Source organism: Anabrus simplex, chromosome X (assembly GCF_040414725.1).
Source record: "Anabrus simplex isolate iqAnaSimp1 chromosome X, ASM4041472v1, whole genome shotgun sequence".
Lineage (NCBI taxonomy): Eukaryota > Metazoa > Arthropoda > Insecta > Orthoptera > Tettigoniidae > Anabrus > Anabrus simplex.
This window is the reverse complement of record NC_090279.1, coordinates 157347400-157367597: the sequence shown is the minus strand read 5'-3', so window position 1 is coordinate 157367597 and position 20198 is coordinate 157347400. Positions and strand designations below refer to the sequence as shown.

At 38.6% G+C, this 20198-nt stretch overlaps 1 protein-coding gene across 1 annotated transcript in view; it reads right to left on the bottom strand.

The window, feature by feature from the left end:
- Rbp (RIM-binding protein) overlaps positions 1-20198 on the bottom strand; it is a 388051-nt gene that overhangs the window by 325165 nt on the left and 42688 nt on the right. Inside the window, exon 5 of the mRNA XM_068230934.1 lies at positions 16821-16919. Coding sequence (XP_068087035.1) covers positions 16821-16919 — 99 coding nt within the window. The remainder of the gene's footprint in view (positions 1-16820; positions 16920-20198) is intronic.

Below are 20198 nucleotides of genomic sequence, written 5' to 3'. Positions count from 1 at the left end.
ATATGACTGAAAAAACTTTGAGAGTTTACTGTTCTTAGCACGTCTCACATTACGATTTGTTTATTAGATTTCACAGAATAAATTTATGAAATCGGGTTCATCATTTTGAATTGCCCTGTATTTCCACAGTCAGTCACTGTGTACTGGCAAAAAAGAGTGCTGAAATGTGCACATTTTAAATGTGGTGCCAACATTCTGAATGTTGAAGACCTGGTGAGGGTAATGCTTCAAAAACTGTTTCTTTGTTCGTTCATTCGTTTTCCCCAGTGAAATCAACACAAGGTATAAGCAATATATAGCCCCTTGTCTTCTTAACCTCCAGGATACTAATTCCTGACAACACCAGATATGAAAACGTGCGCACTTCAACACATGATCGACTGTGGAAATACCTGCATCGCGGAATGTAGCTGCCTATAACCAACTGTGCAAAGTGAATCTTCTCCTAACGGACACCTCTAAATTACGGACATTTTTGAATTCCCTGGGTTTTAGTGGCAATATTACTTCTCAATATTGAATATTCTTAATAACGGATGCAGACACTGAAAACTACCTCTCCAATGCAATTAAAAATTCTTAATAATGGGGGGCCTGAAATGAAATACCGACATTTCCTGGAATTGAACACAATAATGGGCAATATTTCGAACTAGCATGCGTTGTTTCATGTTACCACCAAAGTCCAGACAGTAGACAGTACTTGATATAAACAGTGTTAGGTCATGTTTAGTACATATTGAAGAGATGTTGAAGTACAGAACAAAAATGGCCAACTGGACACCAGGGGGTTCAGATCACACTGGTATAGCCAACCGAACACCAGGGGGGTTCGGATCCCACTGGTATGGCCAACCAGACACCAGGGGGGTTCGGATCCCACTGGTATGGCCAATCAGACACCCGGGGGGGTTTGGATCCCACTGGTATGGCTAACCAGACACCCGGGGGGTTCGTATCCCACTGGTATGGCGAACCAGACACCAGGGGTTCAGATCACACTGATATGGCCAACCAGACACCTGGGGGGTTCGGATTCCACTGGTATGGCCAACCAGACACCAGGGGGGTTTGGATCCCACTGGTATGGCCAACCAGACACCCGGGGGGGGGGGGGTTTGGATCCCACTGGTATGGCCAACCCGACACCAGGGGTTCAGATTCCACTGGTATGGCCAACCAGACACCAGGGAGGTTCGGATCACACTGGTATGGCCAACCAGACACCCGGGGGTTCGGATCCCACTGGTATGGCCAACCAGACACCAGGTGGGTTTGGATTCCACTGGTATGGCCAACCAGACACCAGGGGGATTCGGATCCCATTGGTATGGCCAACCAGACACCAGGGGTTCAGATCACACTGGTATACCCAACCAGACACCCGGGGGGTTCAGATTCCACTGGCATGGCCAACCGGACACCAGAGGGTTCGGATCCCACTGGTATGGCTAACCAGACACCAAAGGGTTCGGATCTCACTGGTACGACCAACTGGACACCAAAGGGTTCGAATCCCACTGGTCTAGCCAACCGGACACAAGGGGGTTCAGATCTCACTGGTCTGGCCAATTGGACACCAGGGGGTTCGGATCCCACTGGTGTCTGGTTCGTCATTTTTTGTTATGTACTAAACGTGACTTAATACTGTATGTTGAAAGTCTATTTCAAGTACAATGAGGTCATGAAAATTATAATTCGTAGTAGACAATACTCCTTGTGATTATCTTGAGAAGTGCATGTCACGTATGTTACGATCTCGTAGAAATGCAAACAACCAATTTCAAAGGGAAAAAGTTTAAGTCAACAACATCTATGAGAAAATAAAACTTGGTATCCAAGACATGGCTGTGTGGTTTTCTGTTGGATAAACACAGATCAGTGGCATTTTAAGAAATGAAACTGACATCCTTAAATTGTGGACTGGAAATTAAAATCTTTCTGGTAAATGCTCATTTCCCAATACACCAGGCTTGAAAGTTGACAACTAAATATTAGAATGGTTTTGTTATGCTCATAGCAAGAACATGTTTGTAAGCAAACCTTTTATCCATGAAAAAGCACTCAAAATTGCTAAAGAATTAGGGTACCGTGAGTTTTAAGTATCTGTGGACTGACTTGACAAGTTCAGGATTAGACACATCTCCTCTTATCAAAATGTCTGTGGCAAAAATCATGTTCAATTTATGAAAACATTGTTTTGGAGTGGGGAAAAAAACACTTTCTTCTGAACAATGGACACTCCTTAATAAGGGACATTCATTTTTCCTCCAGACCTGTCTGTTATTGAGAAGTGTTACTCTATCTCATTTGATATCAATTTCATGTTTTCTGTATTGTTGATTCCTTAATTCTATTTAAAATTCAAGGAGGGGATGGTCCACCTGATCGATAAAATATTCTTTTAAAATTTGATTTGATTTTATATTGAAACACAGGACAAGGTTTGGCCCTCCTTAGCAGAATACATACATAGGGTTATTTTAGTATTTAAGACTACGTATGTATTCAGCTGAGGAGAGCCAAACCATAGGGCAGAAACTAGTCCTGTGTTTTGATATAAAATATAATTGAATTTTAAAAGAATATTGTACTGTAGAACATTCCCTCCTTGAATTTTAAATATAATTAAATTTTACCGTATGCAACAGAAATGGGTATAATTTCATTTAAAATAAACTATTTGGCATTTTTGTCACTGTGTTTATTAAAGCATGGGACATACCTTCTATGGTTTTTTTCATATATCCTTCATTGAGGTGAAAACAGCTTATCACTATCTTCAGCTAATCTCAACACTTCAAATAGTCTGAAAATATTTGAGGTGGGCCACCGTAAGCTAGTAGGGAAATAAATTCCCTAATCTTATTGTCCTGAAACAAAAGCTTGTTGTCGCTTTTTGTTTAAAAGGGCCTAACATCTAAGGTTATGGGCCAGAACAAAAGCTTAGTGGGACCAAAGTAGCCATTAGTGAGTGGCACCACTGCCAGACACACTGGCCAGTTCAGGAATGAACAGAAGAACTGCGTCCTTTAGTTCAGAAACAGAGGATAGGGAAACTTACTTTCTGACTTGCCTACATATTTATATTATCCATTCAACACAAAGGGCAATATTCAATTAACAGAATTTCAAGCACAGTGCTTATAATAATGACAGTTCTTCAGTTCACAGAAGCCCAGAGTTATATATCCTCTTTATGTGTTGAGCTCAAGAAGCGAAAGGAGTGTTTGAAAGAAGGATGAAGCTTCTACAGAGCACTATAAGCCAAATACAGCAAACTACTGGCTACAGGGTTCACTAAAGACTGGCTAGACCAGCTCCTCTTATCACAAGAGAAAATGTCACTAATCTGCAAGATGATAGCACTGAACTTTCGAAGGAAACAGAGCTCATAATAAATAAGAAAGTTCCATTCTGAGATAGAACCATTAACACTTTCACTAACAGCTGAGGTCTGCATTACTTTGGGAAAAGAAAAGAAGAATGAAAGAGAGAGAACACCTTCTTCTATTAAAAAAAAGACACACATGAATCTTATCGAATATATTTCTCTATGGACCGAAGAACCTCAGCTTGCTTAAACAACCATACTCCTCTAAAGGAGAGGAACTGTTAATATTTACAGTTAAAAGAAATTAGAGACTTTTTGTACAAGCGGCCAAATTTTAACAGCCTCCATGAGAAGTGCGGCAATCTAATTGATGAGCCCAATGCCATAGTGGGGTGAAATGCTTATCATTTTAAGACTGAGAAGCATGAATACTATCAATTGTTCTTGAATTTGTATGCTCCAACATTAAGCAGCTTAGTACAGTATACACATATATGTGAACTTTGTATTACTTAGAAGGGTTGATATTTATCATCTCATAGTGTATTGACATTTCCTCACAGAAAATACAGCATTTAAAAAAAAAAAAAAAAAAAAAAAAAAAAAAAAAAAAAAAAAAAAAAAAAAAAACCACTACGAAAAGTATAAATTGAACAATTACCTACTAGTAAATTGAAGAAGAGTAAAATCATCTTTATTCATTTTTCCTTTACACCAAGATGTCATAATCAGAAGAAAATTTGGGTAAACTTTCTGGTAATTGGATATATGTTTTCAGCATTTACATGATATTGGTTACAGTCATCATTCCATTGTCTGACACAGCCTATCATACTATGTCAATGTTTAAACCACAATGTTACATTGCTAATTGGATGAGAAAATTCAATTCTCCTCTACGATGATTTACTTAGAGTGTATTTGAAAGTCACATCTAAAAGATGCTTGTTTGGGGAATGGCATTATATGGAAGTGAATCATAGCAGTAATTGTGCAGATATACATCAAAGACAAAAGAATAGGACGCAGGATATGCTGAAGGTGAAATAATGACAAGTTAAGCCTCAGGAACTTGGAAAGGAATACAATAACAGATGAGTGACATACATGAAAATAAAAAAGGACAACTAAAATCTCCATACCTTCACACATTGCCCTCTTTGAATAGATAAGCTCTTTAATCAGCAATCCCCATTCTTCTATATCCATCTCTTCTCAGTTCCCGATGAGTTCACCTCTGCTTTCCAGCTTCGTCAGGAGGGTGTGCATCAACACTCAGTGAGGGGTCATCTCGGCGGATCTTCAGCCTTGATGCTGAATTGTCTGTATTCATCTTTGTCATATGTTTCTCCCCATTTCCTGCATTTATCCAGTTTTCTCCTCATCTAACACTTGCTGTTCTGGGACTGAAGATCTGTTAAGATGGCCCCTCAGTTAGTGTTGATGCCCACCCTCCTGACGAAGCTGGAAAGCAGAGGTGAGCTTGTCGGGGGCTGAGAAGAGATGAATGTAGTAGAACTGGTATTGGTGAGGACAGAGCCTATCTATTTGAAGATGACAGTATGTCAAGATGTGAAGATTGTCCTAGTCTCCTCTTTCTGTTTCTTCCTCTTTGCATACTGACCTGCCATTATGACCATCCGATTTAGGTATTCTTCCTCATGCTCCTATCTATCTATCTCTCTATACAGGGTGGTTGGAAACAAAGTGAACCAGGTATATGAGCGTTAGAGTATTCGTCATACTGATACGTAATTTGAAAAAAATAATTCAACATCTCGTGCCGTTGTCATTTTATCATCTGCTGTAGTTAGCCAATCAGATTGCTTCGTGGGCAAATTTAAATGGATTTTGCAAGGCAGTGTTGCTAAATCTGAATGTGGCTTAAGACTGGTTTGAGAGCATCAGTCAAAGAAAAATCCACAGGCAAGCAACTCGATGTTGAAAACATCCTAGGGATATGAGCTTTTCTAGGTAAATAAAATATAATCAAGTATGAGGATATATTCTTTAATTATTCCTAAAAATTACAATCCTTTTCTTAACCATCGTTATTTGGTCAATTAGATTAGCAGTTTGCCTTTTTCTACCACTACAAGCGCTAATGTGAGACAATGCACAGTTTCACTTAAACCCTTATAACTACATTTGGTGTGGATATATTTTTCAGAAAATTAAAAGACACCTGAGGGTATTGAACTAGGGAACACATTACAGAAAGAAGGGGAGGGGTTGAAACACGGACCTCTGAGCTTAGGATTGCGCCATAGCAAGTGCGTTACCATGACATCAGCTGTGACCCACATTGTGTAGTGTTTGTTGCTGATTTCTCGGCATGGCTCTCAAGCTAGGTTTTTTTTTTTTTCCAAGCTGCTTTACGTCACACCAACACAGATAGGTCTTATAGCGATGATGGGACAGGAAAGGCCTAGGAATGGGAAGGAAGTGACCATGGCCTTATTTAAAGTATGACCCCAGTATTTGCCTGGTGTGAAAATGGGAAACCACGGAAAACCATCTTCAGGGCTGCTGACAGTGGGGCTCGAACCCACTATCTCCCAAATACTGGATACTGGCCGCACTTAAGCAACTGCAGCTATCGAGCCCGGTCAAGCCAATTTTGAGCCACGTACAGATTTAGCAACACCGCCTTGTAAAGCCCATTTGAATTCACCTGCAAAGCGATCTGATTGGGTAACTTCAGAAGCCAATAAAATAACAACAGTGCGAGATATCGAATTAATTTTTTCAAATTATTTATTAGTATGACCAAACCTCTAAAGCACACAGTTTCTGACCACCCTGTATATACGACTTGATTTGATCCTTGGTTGTTCCTTTCCAATACCTTACAAACAGTAAAGGTGACCAAATGTTTAATACTGTATCATAGCTTTCAGCATTGATATAAATCAAACAATTAATTTGCTTTCAATTTTTAAACTTTTTACTATGCGATCAACTTTATCAGTTACAAAGGTACATTGTTTAACGACAATGAAAGTATTCCATTCTAATAGAAATGAGGAACTTGGACAAGCTCCAAATTTTCATACACATTCATGGGTGTCCCAGGAAGAATGGTCAATATTCAGCGACAAGATAGGAACGTTTAAACCTAGGAACGGTCATCTGACGTAAAGAACTTCATATGGGCATACGCCCTATTCCGATAGAACACATTTAATGTACATTTGTGTCTTACCCACTCAACCTCTTTGACGTTTTATTCCAGCCCAACCTACCTCGTTGCTGTCAACCTCTTTACCCGGGATGTCTTTCTGCCATTAAACTAGCCTGTTGAATGCGCTGTTGTCCACGATGTGTTATGAGTGATGTAGTGCGAGGGACTGAGAGTATCAGAGAGAACTATCGGTTAACTGTGTTTGTACAGGCGCTGGCCAAAATGCCGCACATCTACACTAAAGAACAATATGTAGATATGATGTATGATTACAGCTTCTACAATGGTAGTGCTCCTTCTACTGTCAAGGAATACCGTCGGACTTTCCGACACATTGAATTCCTGATGGATATGGAAATTGTGTATGGTTTTTAGTGCTGGGAGTGTTCAAGGACATGTTTGGCTTGCCAGGTGCAGGTCTTCCGATTTGGCACCCGTAGGTGACCTGTGCCTCGTAATGAGGATGAAATAATGATGAAGACGGCACATACACCCAGCCCCCGTGCCAGCGAAACTAACCAATGATGGTTAAAATTTCCGACCCTGCCAGGAATCGAACCCAGGACCCCTGTGACCAAAGGCCAGCACACTAACCATTTAGCCATGGAGCCGGACAGAATTCCTGATTGTAGTGTGTTTACCAAAGTTTTTAGCACATTGCATGCAACAGGTATTCTTCCAAGTTCCCATTTTTTTCCTGAATGTATAGTTCAACAACTTGAGCAGGAATGGCAACACTTTGTTGAAATGGTGCAGCACAGTCGTACTACCTGCACACAGCAACTTTATACATGTATCAACGTCGCACTAACACATGTATGGCAAATATTACATGTGGAAAACTTGTACTCATTTCAAAACTTCACAGAAGTTAGGTAGGTAAGACACATACGTATGCGCCACTGACCCAAAAACAAATGTATTTACAGTAATGTGTTCTATCTCAGAAGCCATTTGAAATAGGGCATATGAAGTTATTTTGCTTCAAGTGATAGTTCCTGTCCTCTCCCTGAATACTGACCATTCCTCCTGGGTCACACTGTACATGCGTTCTTCGCTGAATCCCAGTTCTTTCAAATCTATTTCTTCTCTATTCCTTATGACTTTGTATCTATGTTCCTGCTTCATTAGGGGGATAGACAACTACACCCAATGAGAGGGACATCCTTGAGAGCTATTCATTTTAACTTTCTGTCTTTGATGCATATTCATACAAATGTTTGTTCCAATTCCATTCCAAAATTGATGCAGAAATATAGGGAATAGAAGTCTTTGAAATGTGGTGTTGTAGAGTAATGTTGTTAACCCTCACTAAAGAGAGACCAAAACAGGTTGATGATAAGGGAATAATTTATCAAACACTAATCAGAAGAAAAAAGACATTGATAGGAATTGACCTGAGATATCCACGACTTCCTCTCCTAGTTAAGTTGTTGTTGCTTCATGCAAGTAGCTTTGGCTATTACATTCTACTTAGTGCATGTGAAGTCTGTGCTATTCTTTTGTCAGTCTGTACTGGGATTAAAATTGTGGATGAGGAAATGGACTGGAATATTGAAAAAATACCATTAAAGGCCCCCATACATGTGCAGACTTAGTCTGAGGTAAGTCTGTGCAAAACAGTCTCTTTAAAAAAGCCTCTGTGTGTATCAGCATTAAGCCCATCGACTGGAATTCCGCAGGCAGTAGCGCTGCTTTGTATTCTGACGGAGATTTTGCAACAAAAGCTCTCTGTGAAAATGGTGGCAGAAAAAGAAAGCACAACATACGATTATGAAACTGTAAGCAATGGTATTCAGTCCCTTTCAGGCAGAATTTACACACTGTTTGGCTGCACCCTGTTATTTCTATAGTGGTCTAGGGATTGCATTTGATTTGCTTATTTTCATCTATTCTGATCAAGATGCGATGGCAGAGTGACTTGTTCTATTGGCTTGTGCAACTGCACTCATGAAATCCTTGTACACTTCATTGCACAGCTCTTGTCATCCATTAATCTGTGGGAAATTAAAGCAAATGTTGCAAATTTGGTGACAGAGAATTTCAGATCTTCGTCATTTCAGCCTGTAGCAAGTGTTGTTTACATACAAAATGATATGAACAACACAAAGTAAATGGTTAATTTGGGAACAATTTTCACTATGTACAATAATTACTCTAGCTGTCTTTGCCCAGACTTGAATAACAAAAAAAGAAATCTCTTTAAATAGTTTCTGCTGTCGAATGACAATGCTACCTAAATATGCACAATTAACTAATAACATGCATGAGCTGGTTGATCTATTACAGAAATAATTAACAAACTGCCTAACCTAATATTTACAAATTCTTTACATTGCCAGAACACATTGCAAATAAAAGTTTCTGAAGGCTGTTGCCTTGAAGAGCGAGAAAGGACACAGCCGAATACTACATGAATATTACAATCATAATACAAGGGCAGGCCAGAAGAGACGAAGACTAAATAGAGTAGAATATTGAAAATAAGAGTAAGTGGGGCCCTGAGGTGAAACCTCTTGACTAGACTTCAGTCCACCTCTTAGGTGAACCTTTTAAAGAGGGGAAACCTTTGTGCCCAACTTGCAGTTTAGTTAGTCGCTGGACTGCCTGCATACAACCTCTGTTCGCTCTCCACCTGGACAACTAAGTATGTAAGCCACTAGTGGGATGACGTCACTGCTCCATATGCTCATTGGTAGGAACATGCAGCACTTCTGGAAGGCTCGCTGAGTAGTGCATTGTATTCAAAACAAATGTAGTAGGAAGGTGATCATGAGGTTTGTCATTATGGCTTTCCTTGGTGATGCTTCGTTTTAGCCTCCAAAGGGGCTCACCATATATTTTCTCATCAATCCTTAAAATATAAGTATATCAAATATCCAAAGTTTATAATCATGAATATAAAAAGTGAGCGTGTATCCAGCTTTAACAGCTTATCGGCAAATCATGATATCTGAGCAATTGTCGGCAGCCACGTACTTCCGACTTGCCTCACGAAGACATATTTGTACAGAAAAGTCTCACGGAAGTCTGTATGTGTATGGGGCCCTTCACAGTCTCTGGTGTAGGTGTGTATTGTGCTTGTAAGCGACATGCAAAGGGTAGTGGGTACGATCCTTGCTTTTCAAATGCAACCCAGGTTTATTTGATTGAAAAAAAAGAAATGTTACGTAACTTCAATTGTAACTGAGCGTGGTCCAGCCTTGAACCCTCTCACTAGACTACACACAACAGTGAGCGGCATGTCACGACCATTTCTACCATACTGCTCTTACCAACCCATGCTCTCATCACATCACATCACACACAGTTCATCGTTACAACACAGAACAGCTCAGCAGTGAAACTCACTCATATAACTGTAATGGGATCCACCAAACTGTTGTCCCACTACATCAAAAATAAAAACACATCCTTTACTAACATATGGAACAGAGAACTACATTTTCAATAAAAAAAAAAGAAAGATAAAAAAAGATTTTTGGACCAACATACGAGGAGGGACAATGGAGAATCAAGTATAATTAGGATATCAGAGAACATTTTAAACCACTTGACTCATCTGACACCATGTTCATGTAAACATTGGCCAGCCCTTAAACTCAAATGACGAGACATTCACGCGCCATGCTGAGTCGTATGTACTAGCTTATATTTTTATCACTCCTGCAAGTTTTTCCCTTTTGTGAACTTCTATGAATAGAACAGAAATGTGGCTTGTTTACAGCTCTCCTTCTAAGAACTCATGCCATTATTTCTTGCCTGGTTATAGCTAATAAAAGCATAAACATTTCATCAAGTGTCAGTCAGTCTCCTAGCCATGGCTTCAGGCATAGTAAAGGCCATTGGCAGCAGTACTATTGCTGAAATAATTGAAATTGTTTTATAGACAGGGATGGCGATTAAGATATTTAAGAAGAGATTTTAAGTGAAACTGACAAGTCATCTGATACAAGTTCATCGTTACAACCTAATACCCTGCCTGCAAAAGAAAAATATAGTTATTCGGTGTGGGTTAGTAATAGTGATAACGAGCCAATTATTCTTCACTTTACATGATCTCCAAGGGTGTCCAGGAGAACTGAGACACAAATATTTAGATAATTCTGTATCAGAGTTGTCTGTGTTTTTGGAGTTTATGGACCAGTCGCTCCCCACATTGCGCGGGAAACATATATTTATGCTATGGAACAATTATCAGACCCACATGGAAAAAGACGGTAACAGTGGTTTGCACTAATGAGGATGAATGACATTAAGGCCTATTTTTCTGTCTTCACGATCACAATCAAGCTCTGGTGTTCGTCAAGGATGTGTTCTGTCTCATACATTTTTCTCACTCATATTGGAATGGGTTATGAGAAAGGTAGTGGAAGTATATGGGGGAGGAAGACAGCTTTCTTGAAGATCTAGACTTTGCTGATGACATCTGCCTGCTGTCCAAGAACACTGAAGATATGAAGGGGCAGCTGGTGGAGTTAGAACAAGAAGCAGCTGTTGTCAGACTTAAAATAAATGCTGCAAAGACAAGGGAGATAAGAATCAATGGTACTGCAAACAATGAGCTCATCATATCTGACAAACAAAGTCAGTTCTTTCGTCTACCTAGGGAGCACAATGACAAAAACTGGTGGCACTGAGGAAGATGCCAAGGCTCAAATCCGGAAAGCAAACAGCTCATTCATTTTACTGTACCTTATTTGGAAGAATAGTAACTGCTCAAGAAAAACGAAGATCTGTCTTTTCATTATCAACATGAAGTCTGTTTTCCTTTCTGGCTGTAAATCGCGGAAGGTCACTAAACAAATCACGCACCAAATTTAGGTGTTTGCGAATCGCCGTCTGTGGTGTATCATCAACATAAGACGGCCTGAACTGATCACAAATGAAAACTTATGGAAACCCACTGATGTAGAAATAAGGAAAAGTAAATGGGGACGGATAGGACACACTTAAGAAAACAGGACAGAGCAGTTGAAAAGCCGGTCTTGGAATAGAACCCAATAGGAAAAAGGGTGCATAGAACACCTAGGAATGCTTGGAGATGACCTGTTAGACTGATTGGAATTGGGAAAACATGGGATGACGTAAAAGACCTACAGTAGCTGCAGAATGCACCAAATGCCCTTTGCTCCACACGGAGTAATAGGAATTAAATTAGATTGGTTGGTCACTGCTGAGCTGTGGAACATTATGTTATACAGAGACAGATTACACAACATCCAACAAGAAACCACTGTAATACAGACAAGTCAGGATCAACTCAGAGTAGCAATCACACTATCTTCCTCCTACGGCGCACTTTCAAAGTGATCCTTTTTTTTTTTTTTTTTTTTTTTTTTTGCCGTTCACCTTGCAAATGGTGATTTTGAATTATTTTATTCTTCTGCACATTCAGAGACACTGTATACTGTTTAAAAGTACTTATGATCAAAAATGGTGTCTATACAGGATATCAAAATATATGGTTTGCAGTATGTTAATCTCAGATTAGAACAGAGAAGAAAATGTTTTCTCTGACTGTGGACAGACATTTGCTATGTCTGTAATCTCTTTAAAGGATCTCGACCAATAATGAGACATCAACCATATCCGTAGTGTCAAGTATACCTAATGGAGAAAATTATATACTTGTAACTGTTTGATCTGTAAATGTTTAGATTTTTGACTTGTCAAATAAGCCTTTTGTATGCTTTGATACTTTTTTGCAACCTCCACATTAGGAAAGTGTTCACTCAGTTCTGAATACATTCATATCTACACAGCTCAGAACAAGCTTAATATGCCAAAAAATGTACTTAACCCACATATGCCTGATGCCCCATATATGGAGCACCATGACATGACCCCAAATGTATCATTTCAGTATATGGGACCCTCACCAGAATTACTTGATTTGAGGACTGGAAAAGATCCTTGTTCTGTGTCATTTCTGACACAAGAGTAGTGTTACTAAAACGTTGCAAACTTCGGGCTGGGAAGAATTGGGAGTAAGGAGTTGATCTACTTGAGTAAGCAGTATGTTACTTCAATGAGAAAAAGAATATTCATTGAGGATCCAGCTATTCAATACAACATATAATCTCACTTGATTACATAGACATTTTAAAATATCAATATTGGGACATGTTTTGCCTTGATTTAGGCATCTTCAGCCCCATATAATTGTTTTAAGATTAAAATTACTATCATATTTTCTTAGATTATTAACAATGTTCTGTCCCTTATACAAATAATTTTAATTATTGTGTCATTTCGACAAGGGCGACACGAATTGTTTAAAAACTTTTTATAAGGGACAGAACATTGTTAGTGGCCTGAGAAAATATGTTAGTAATTTTAATCTCGAAACAATGACATGCAGATGAAGATGCCTAAATCAAGACGAAACACGTCTTGCAATTTGATATTTTAAAATGTATATGTAATCAAGTGAGATTATACTGTATGATGTATTGAATAGATAGATTCCTCAAGGAATATTCTTCTTTTCATTGAAGTAGTATATTGTTCAATATGGACCAAAATCATGAAATTCTTAACGTGTAATAAGCAGTATGTTCCGAGCTGCCAGCAGAGAGGTGGTGTGGAATAACATTAGTAGATGAAAAGGCTTCAATGGAGCATTTGAAAGTAGGAAAGATCATAATATGAAGATATAGTTGGAATTCAAAAGGACAAACTGGGCAAATATTTGTTTATAGAAAAAGGAATTAGGGAACAGAATAATTTACCACGGGAAATGTTTGATAAATTTTGAAATTCTCTGAAATCTTTTAAGAAAAGACTAGGTAAACAATTGATAAGGAATCTGCCACCTGGGTGACAGCCTTAAATGCAGGTCATTGTGTAGCTCTGTGGCTAAACGGTTAACATGCTGGCCTTGGTCCAAGAGGTTCTGGGTTCGATTCCCAGTGATTTTAACTTTCATTTGTTAATTCTCTGGCTCCAGGGCCATCTTCAGCATATTAGAATTCATCTTAGGTAGGCTCCCATCTTCATGGACACACAGGTCACCTACAGAGTATCAACTCAAGTGACCTGCATTAGACCTCTCCGAAGGGCACATGCCATTATTATTTACAAAATTCATAAACACTCCAAACTCTGTTATGAAATAAAGACATAATAAATAAACTCAGTCCTGTCCATCTCTACAATGGATCACGGAATGCCGTAGGAGAAGAATATGCCGAGCAACTCTAGGTTATTCCTGTACAGCAATACATTATCACAGGTTTAAGATACCTTGGTCTGCACCATAGTGCACGGAGCACCATTCAAACAGCTTGTCAATAACATCATTTTGTAAGCCTGGAAAATGCCAAACCACCCATTAGAAACTTCTCGTGAGGCATGGATAAATCATCATCACACAATAAACTGATCCTTTGAGCTAGCCAAGGTGAAATTAAATGCAAATTACACCCTGATGTTCTCTTTCATAACCATTAATGCTTTAAAAATACTGTCACTACTTTCACCAAGATAAAATGCAATCTATGAAGAAGAATAAAGATCAGAGACATATACAAAACTCATTGGAAATGCATACTATAATGTTGCGGAAATAAATGCCAAGAGAAATTTTTTACTTAAGAAATAAATATATTTATGATTGTAAGTATATATCTTCTTACAATGCCCATAAAAAGCTCTTTTAAATCTGTATGCAAATGCACGTCATGAGGAGGAGAGAGTACAGTAAGAGTGAGAACTATAGGCCATGTTGCAAAACGCATCCAGCTTAATGTACAAAGCCGAACATAGCCAAAGTGGACTTTCTTATATTTTTCATCTTCATAGCTGCGACAGTTTTTGATTGTTCACCGTACATACCACTACGTTGCTCCTGATACGAGTAAGTAAATAAATCCAGCTTCCTCAGTCCATCCGCTATTCGTCTTCTATGATCTTCTATCATTCCAGATTCCTTATTCTTATACTGGTCTGGATCAAGTTATCCATCTTGCTGTGTGTCCCTCAGTCTCTTTCCCTTAAACTTAGCCTCCAACATCTGTTTTGATATCCTCCCCTTTTCCATTCTAGTAACATGTCAAAACTACCCTAGACTATTCTTCTCAATTCTGTCAATCAACTTTTCTACTACAATCAAAATCGACTTTCAAACTATTAGGTCATGTTACATACATTTAGTACGTAGGTGGTTTGAAAAGTTCTCGGAATGTACTAGAATTAAGTATCTTACCTCAGTGGAACTGCTTTTATTTTTCAACATAGTCTCCCTGTAGACTAATGCATTTGGTCCAGCGATGTTCCAATGCCTTGATCCCATCTCAAAAATGAGAATCCTCCAGGCCTGCAAAATACCTCTCCAATTCGGCTGTCAGTTCTTCCCTTGTAGAAAATCTCCGTCCACTGAGGAAAATTTTCAGCTTGGAGAATAGATGAAAGTCTGATGGTGCCAAATCAGGTGAATAAGGTGGATGTGGCAACAATTCGTACCCCAGTTCATGAAGTTTTGCCATGGCAATAACACTTGTGTGCGGCAGAACGTTGTCCTGATGAAAGATTGACCTCTTTTCTTGCCAAACCAGGCTTTGTTTGGCGTATCTTTTCCTGTAGTTGGTCTAGGAGGTTTGCATAGTATTGCCCTGTAATTGTTTGGCCAGTAGGAAGATAATCTATCAGCAGAATGCCTTTTGCATCCCAGAAAACTGAGGCCATTACCTTTCCGGCCGAACGCACTGCCTTTGCTTTCTTTGGTGGTGGTGAATCAGCATGTTTCCACTTCTTTGACTGCTGTTTTGTCTCTGGGGTATAGTAGTGGACCCAAGTTTCATCTGTAGTCACAAACCGGCACAAAAAATCTTGTTGGTTGCACTGAAAACGGGCCAGACTTTGTTCGGACATTTCCAATCTGGTGCGTTTATTGTCCAGTGTCAAGAGCCGCGGCACCCATCTTGTGGATAATTTTTTCATACCCAATTCTTCAGTTAAAATATAATATACCCGTTCAGAAGACATCCCTACAGCTTCAGCAATCTCCCGCACTTTCAGTCAACGATCCTCCATGACCATTTTATGCACTTTTGCCATAAATTCTGGGGTCGTAACACTTTTTGGCCTTCACTACGCGGATCATCATCCAAGCTCTCCCGACCAAATTTAAACTCGCTGGTTCACTTGACAACAGTTGAAAATGAAGGAGCAGAGTCCCCCAGTGTGTTCTGAAAGTCGGCATGAATTTCCTTTGCTTTCATACCTTTCTTTACAAAGTATTTAATCACTGCTCGAATCTCAGTTTTTTCCATTGTCACAAATCACTACGCGGGAACAACAACAAAGAGTCGTCACTACCACACTCCTGCAGCTAGAGCACTGACGCGCCACGTGTTCACTCGCAAAGAATGTGTGATTATTGCGCGGGAACCTCGTTGCTCTAGCACTGACATCTAGCGGTGATTCCGAGAACTTTTCAAACCGTCCTCGTACATGTTGAAGAGATGTTAAGCACAGAACAAAAATGGCCAACCGGACACCAGTGGGATCCGAACCCACAACCTCCCAATTTTGCGTCGGTTGCTCTACCAATTGAGCTATGGTGGTCTAGGTCATCTTTGTTCTGTTGGAAAGGATCTAAGCTACAAGTCTGGAACTACTGCCATCACACTGTAGAGTGCGTGCAAGTCGCCTATTGAGGGCCAAGTCAAGAACAGTATGAGAAAAAGAAGACCAGAATGGAATACAATTACTGAAGAGGAGTGGTAGAAGGAGAGGCAATGGTGGAAAAGTACCACCAACACCACGATCTGGCAGGAGCTGGACAAGGGGAAATGAAAATAATAATGATGATGATGATGATTCAGAGGGAAATAAACAAAACAATGGCTTCCTAGTCATCTATAGAAAGATAGGACATGCTGCTATCTTTCTACATGTGACTTATTTGTTACTGTTTGTTCCTTTATGCTCATACATCATGGTTTCCTGTTGTGCTTGTTTATTTGAGATCTTCTCTTAGTCTTAGTAGGGGGAATCCATAAGGAACAATGGAGTTAAAAAAAAAAAAAAACATTCTACCATCTTATCTTACTTCATCCTTGTTTCTCCAGACTGCTGAGAAAATTCTGTCTTCCAACTGAATTCCATACATTGCAAACAAAATTAATAACACCCAGTAATAGCACTGATCTACAAGAAAGGCGTATACCAAAGATGTTAGGACCTGAAACATCGACTGTCTTATTCCTCCTGTGATTTTATGAGAAGCATGTAATCTAACCATCCACTCCCAAGCTGTTTGGATAGTGCTCGTGTAGGCAGCTGGTGGCAACATACCTGGTGTCTGTGTGCCAACTCGAGACAGCCCTCTCGTAGTCGAGTGCTCCAACGAGTCTGTCAGGGGTGTAGAGCGGGTTGTTTCCATCCGAACCGATTCTAATTGGAAGAGAGGCAAACATTTACGGTAACATGTAACAAGGCTATAACATATATTATCTTAAAAGAGAGTAGCTTCAAACTAACTCTGCACTATTGTAACATCTACTGTATTTATATAACATAATCATGAAAGCACTTTCCCTGAGCTCTATTTTTCCAATGCGTGAAAAGTAATTGCTTACGGGCCTTAACAGATTTTTCACTAAGATTAGTAGCATTTTGCAAGACCCTATCTAAAATGCCACATAATTTATGCTTTTGAATATTTTGACTTTAAACTTATAGGAAATGTTGAGGATGGTATGTACTTACTACCAACAATGATTAAAATACCATTAACCTTTTCCTGTCCAACATCGAGGTGACCTCAACATTATGTTTCATTCTATTTAATAAGTTATTTATTGAAGTTCTTTGACCTCATTGAGGTTGTTTAGTCAAGAATTTCATGTTTGGTCCGGATTGAATAGAGATTACAAAACAATAAATTAAATTGTATAAGATCCACCTTTTCAATACAAGATGAGTTGTTGGTTAAAATTACAACCTCATTTATTAATGGTACCGGTTTCAACATGCATGGACGTCATCATTAGCCAAATAGGGTCATTATACAAAGATACACATTAAAGTTAAAACACACAAAATTGACCCTCATAATTAAAACTGTCTATAACAAGTTAAAATACAAAGCATATTTATGCTAAATGTCCAGGTTTGAATATGAAATTAGCACAAGACTGACAACTTGTTAGTCACAAATAAAAATAAAAAACTGAAGCTGAGAAGCCTCGCAGAAAAATAAGTTTGAAGTCTTTAACAATCTTAAAATTTTGTAGATTTGGGTGCTTTGTGCAGCAACGGCAGCCAACGTATGTAGAGAAATGTATGCTGAGTGCGATGCGGTAATGTTAAATACGTTAAAAGAGTGAATGGTGTTCCTCTGTGAGCATAAAAACAGTACTAAGTCAATAGATAATACATTTTGAAAACCATCTTCGTAAAATACAATGCTGACCAGACTGTTGGAACATGTGACAGATAATTGGACTGCAAAGGGTTAAGTTTCAAAATATATATTTTAAATTTTCTGACCACTTTGGAAACAAACAAATCAAATTTCAAAAATAGCAACAAAAATAATTCAAAATTAAAATTACAAATAAAATGTGATAATCCCTCTGGAATGCAGCCCTCCAAGTGAATAAACACAGAAAATTTTAAAAGTGTCTGTTTGGTAGTTCAATAAGTAATTACTGTTATGTAATTGCCGATCGCACATGATCAAAGAAACATATGGAATTCAGAGATCCAATGTGCATAAATAAATGAACAAATGAGCCACGTAGTGATAAAATGAGGAACTACGTTCATTACTCTATGGAAACAAAACATAAGATATTGCCATCTGATGTTCATAATGGTGCTAAATGCAGATAGTAAGGTGCGCTATTCAAATGATGATATATTGTTGCTGGCACTTTACACACAAGTATCAAACAATGATATATCGTTGTGTGGCAGTTTAAAGAACTAATTATGCTCGCAATCGAAGGCTTTACTGTATTAGAAATTAAATTTTCTATAACTTCGTTATGTGCTTATCTTGGATGGAACTGATATTTGCAGTGATAACTGGACATTTCTGAGAAATAAAATAGCAATTACCTCTGTCGTACTTCCTCGTACAGTAAAAATGCGTGGAATTTAAAAGGAGCTCCCTGAACAAGAGTGACAGATGAAGATGATGATGACGATGAAATTAAAAGATGAAGAGGAGGCAATGGATAATGGAGTACAAGGCAATGAGATCAGTGTTGGATTGGTGATGGAAGGAACATTAGTGCATAATGGAAATGAATGTTGCATGTCATAATCCAGACACATCCAGATAAATGTAATAAACCAAGCAGCAAACAGACAAATTAATTAACGTTAAAGCTGGAGTTCATTATAAAGTGATTTCATGATTGTAAATCAATTGCTGAAACCAAAATAATCCAGCCCAGTAGTTTATATTTATTGTATAAAAATTAACTCACATTTTGAAGCTACTCTACATTAAAGGGATCACTTAAATTATTTTTCAGTCATTCGTCATACCACTGAAGGAAGAAGAAATTGGATAATGAGATTTATGGTAGATACTTGATAATAATAGCTTCACAGATCTTTTTAAGATTTCTTTCTTTGAATTTTCATATTAACAATTATCAATGAAAATTCAGATTTGTAAACGTGTAGATATGATATATTAAGTGAATAATAACATATTGATGAGATAGATAACTGTTCCAAGCCCATCTGATCTTGTACAGTCAGTGTGCCATTTTCTATAGCAGCCCAAAATCCAGTTATTGTCCGGATAAGAAGCTTGGGCATTAAAAAAATTATCTACAATCAAAGTGCATCAATTTAGGGTCTTAAAATGTGTAGTGTACAGGTCACGTGGCCCTTAGCTGAGTCTGGCTTCACTTCCATTTACTTGTGTCCGGTTTATCACCTTCATCTTTCCTATGCAACATCTCCTGGTCACATCTTGTTCTCTTCCTACCTTGATGATATTACACAATGTCTCATGCAAGTTAGGTTATGTGTTCTATATAACTGAAAACAATTTTTTATGTATTAATAATAATAATGTTCTTTGCTTTTTGTCCCACTAACTACTTTTACGGTCTTTGGAGATGCCGAGGTGCTGGAATTTAGTCCCTCAGGAGTTCTTTTACATGCCAGTAAATCTACCGACACGAGGCTGTCGTATTTGAGCACCTTCAAATACCACCGGACTGAGCCAGGAACGAACCTGCCAAGTTGGGGTTAGAAGGCCTTAACCGTCTGAGCCACTCAGCCCGGCTTTTTCATGTATTATACAATAAGTTATGTGTAAGTTTAATCATGTATATACAACTCTTTCATTACAGGTTAGGTTATATTTATTGGTTGTAAATAACCCTTGATTTATTCAATGTTATTCAGAAAACTTCTGGTTATACAGTATGTACGTTACTCAAGGGAAGTTAGGTTAAGGTTACATCATGTTCATCACTTGTAAATAACTGTGAACATTTCCCAAGATGTCTGTTTTCTAGCCTTTATAACAATGCGTACTTGTCTTGTGTTGAGTGAGTATTATGTGGTTAGTCTATGTGCGTGATTTCTTTCTTTTAACATTCACACAGTGATTTATTTGTGATACGGCTGAGAACGTTCATAAAAATAAGCAGGGAGACACATGTTGATGTCCGATTCAGAAAAGGGAGGAGGAAGTAACAT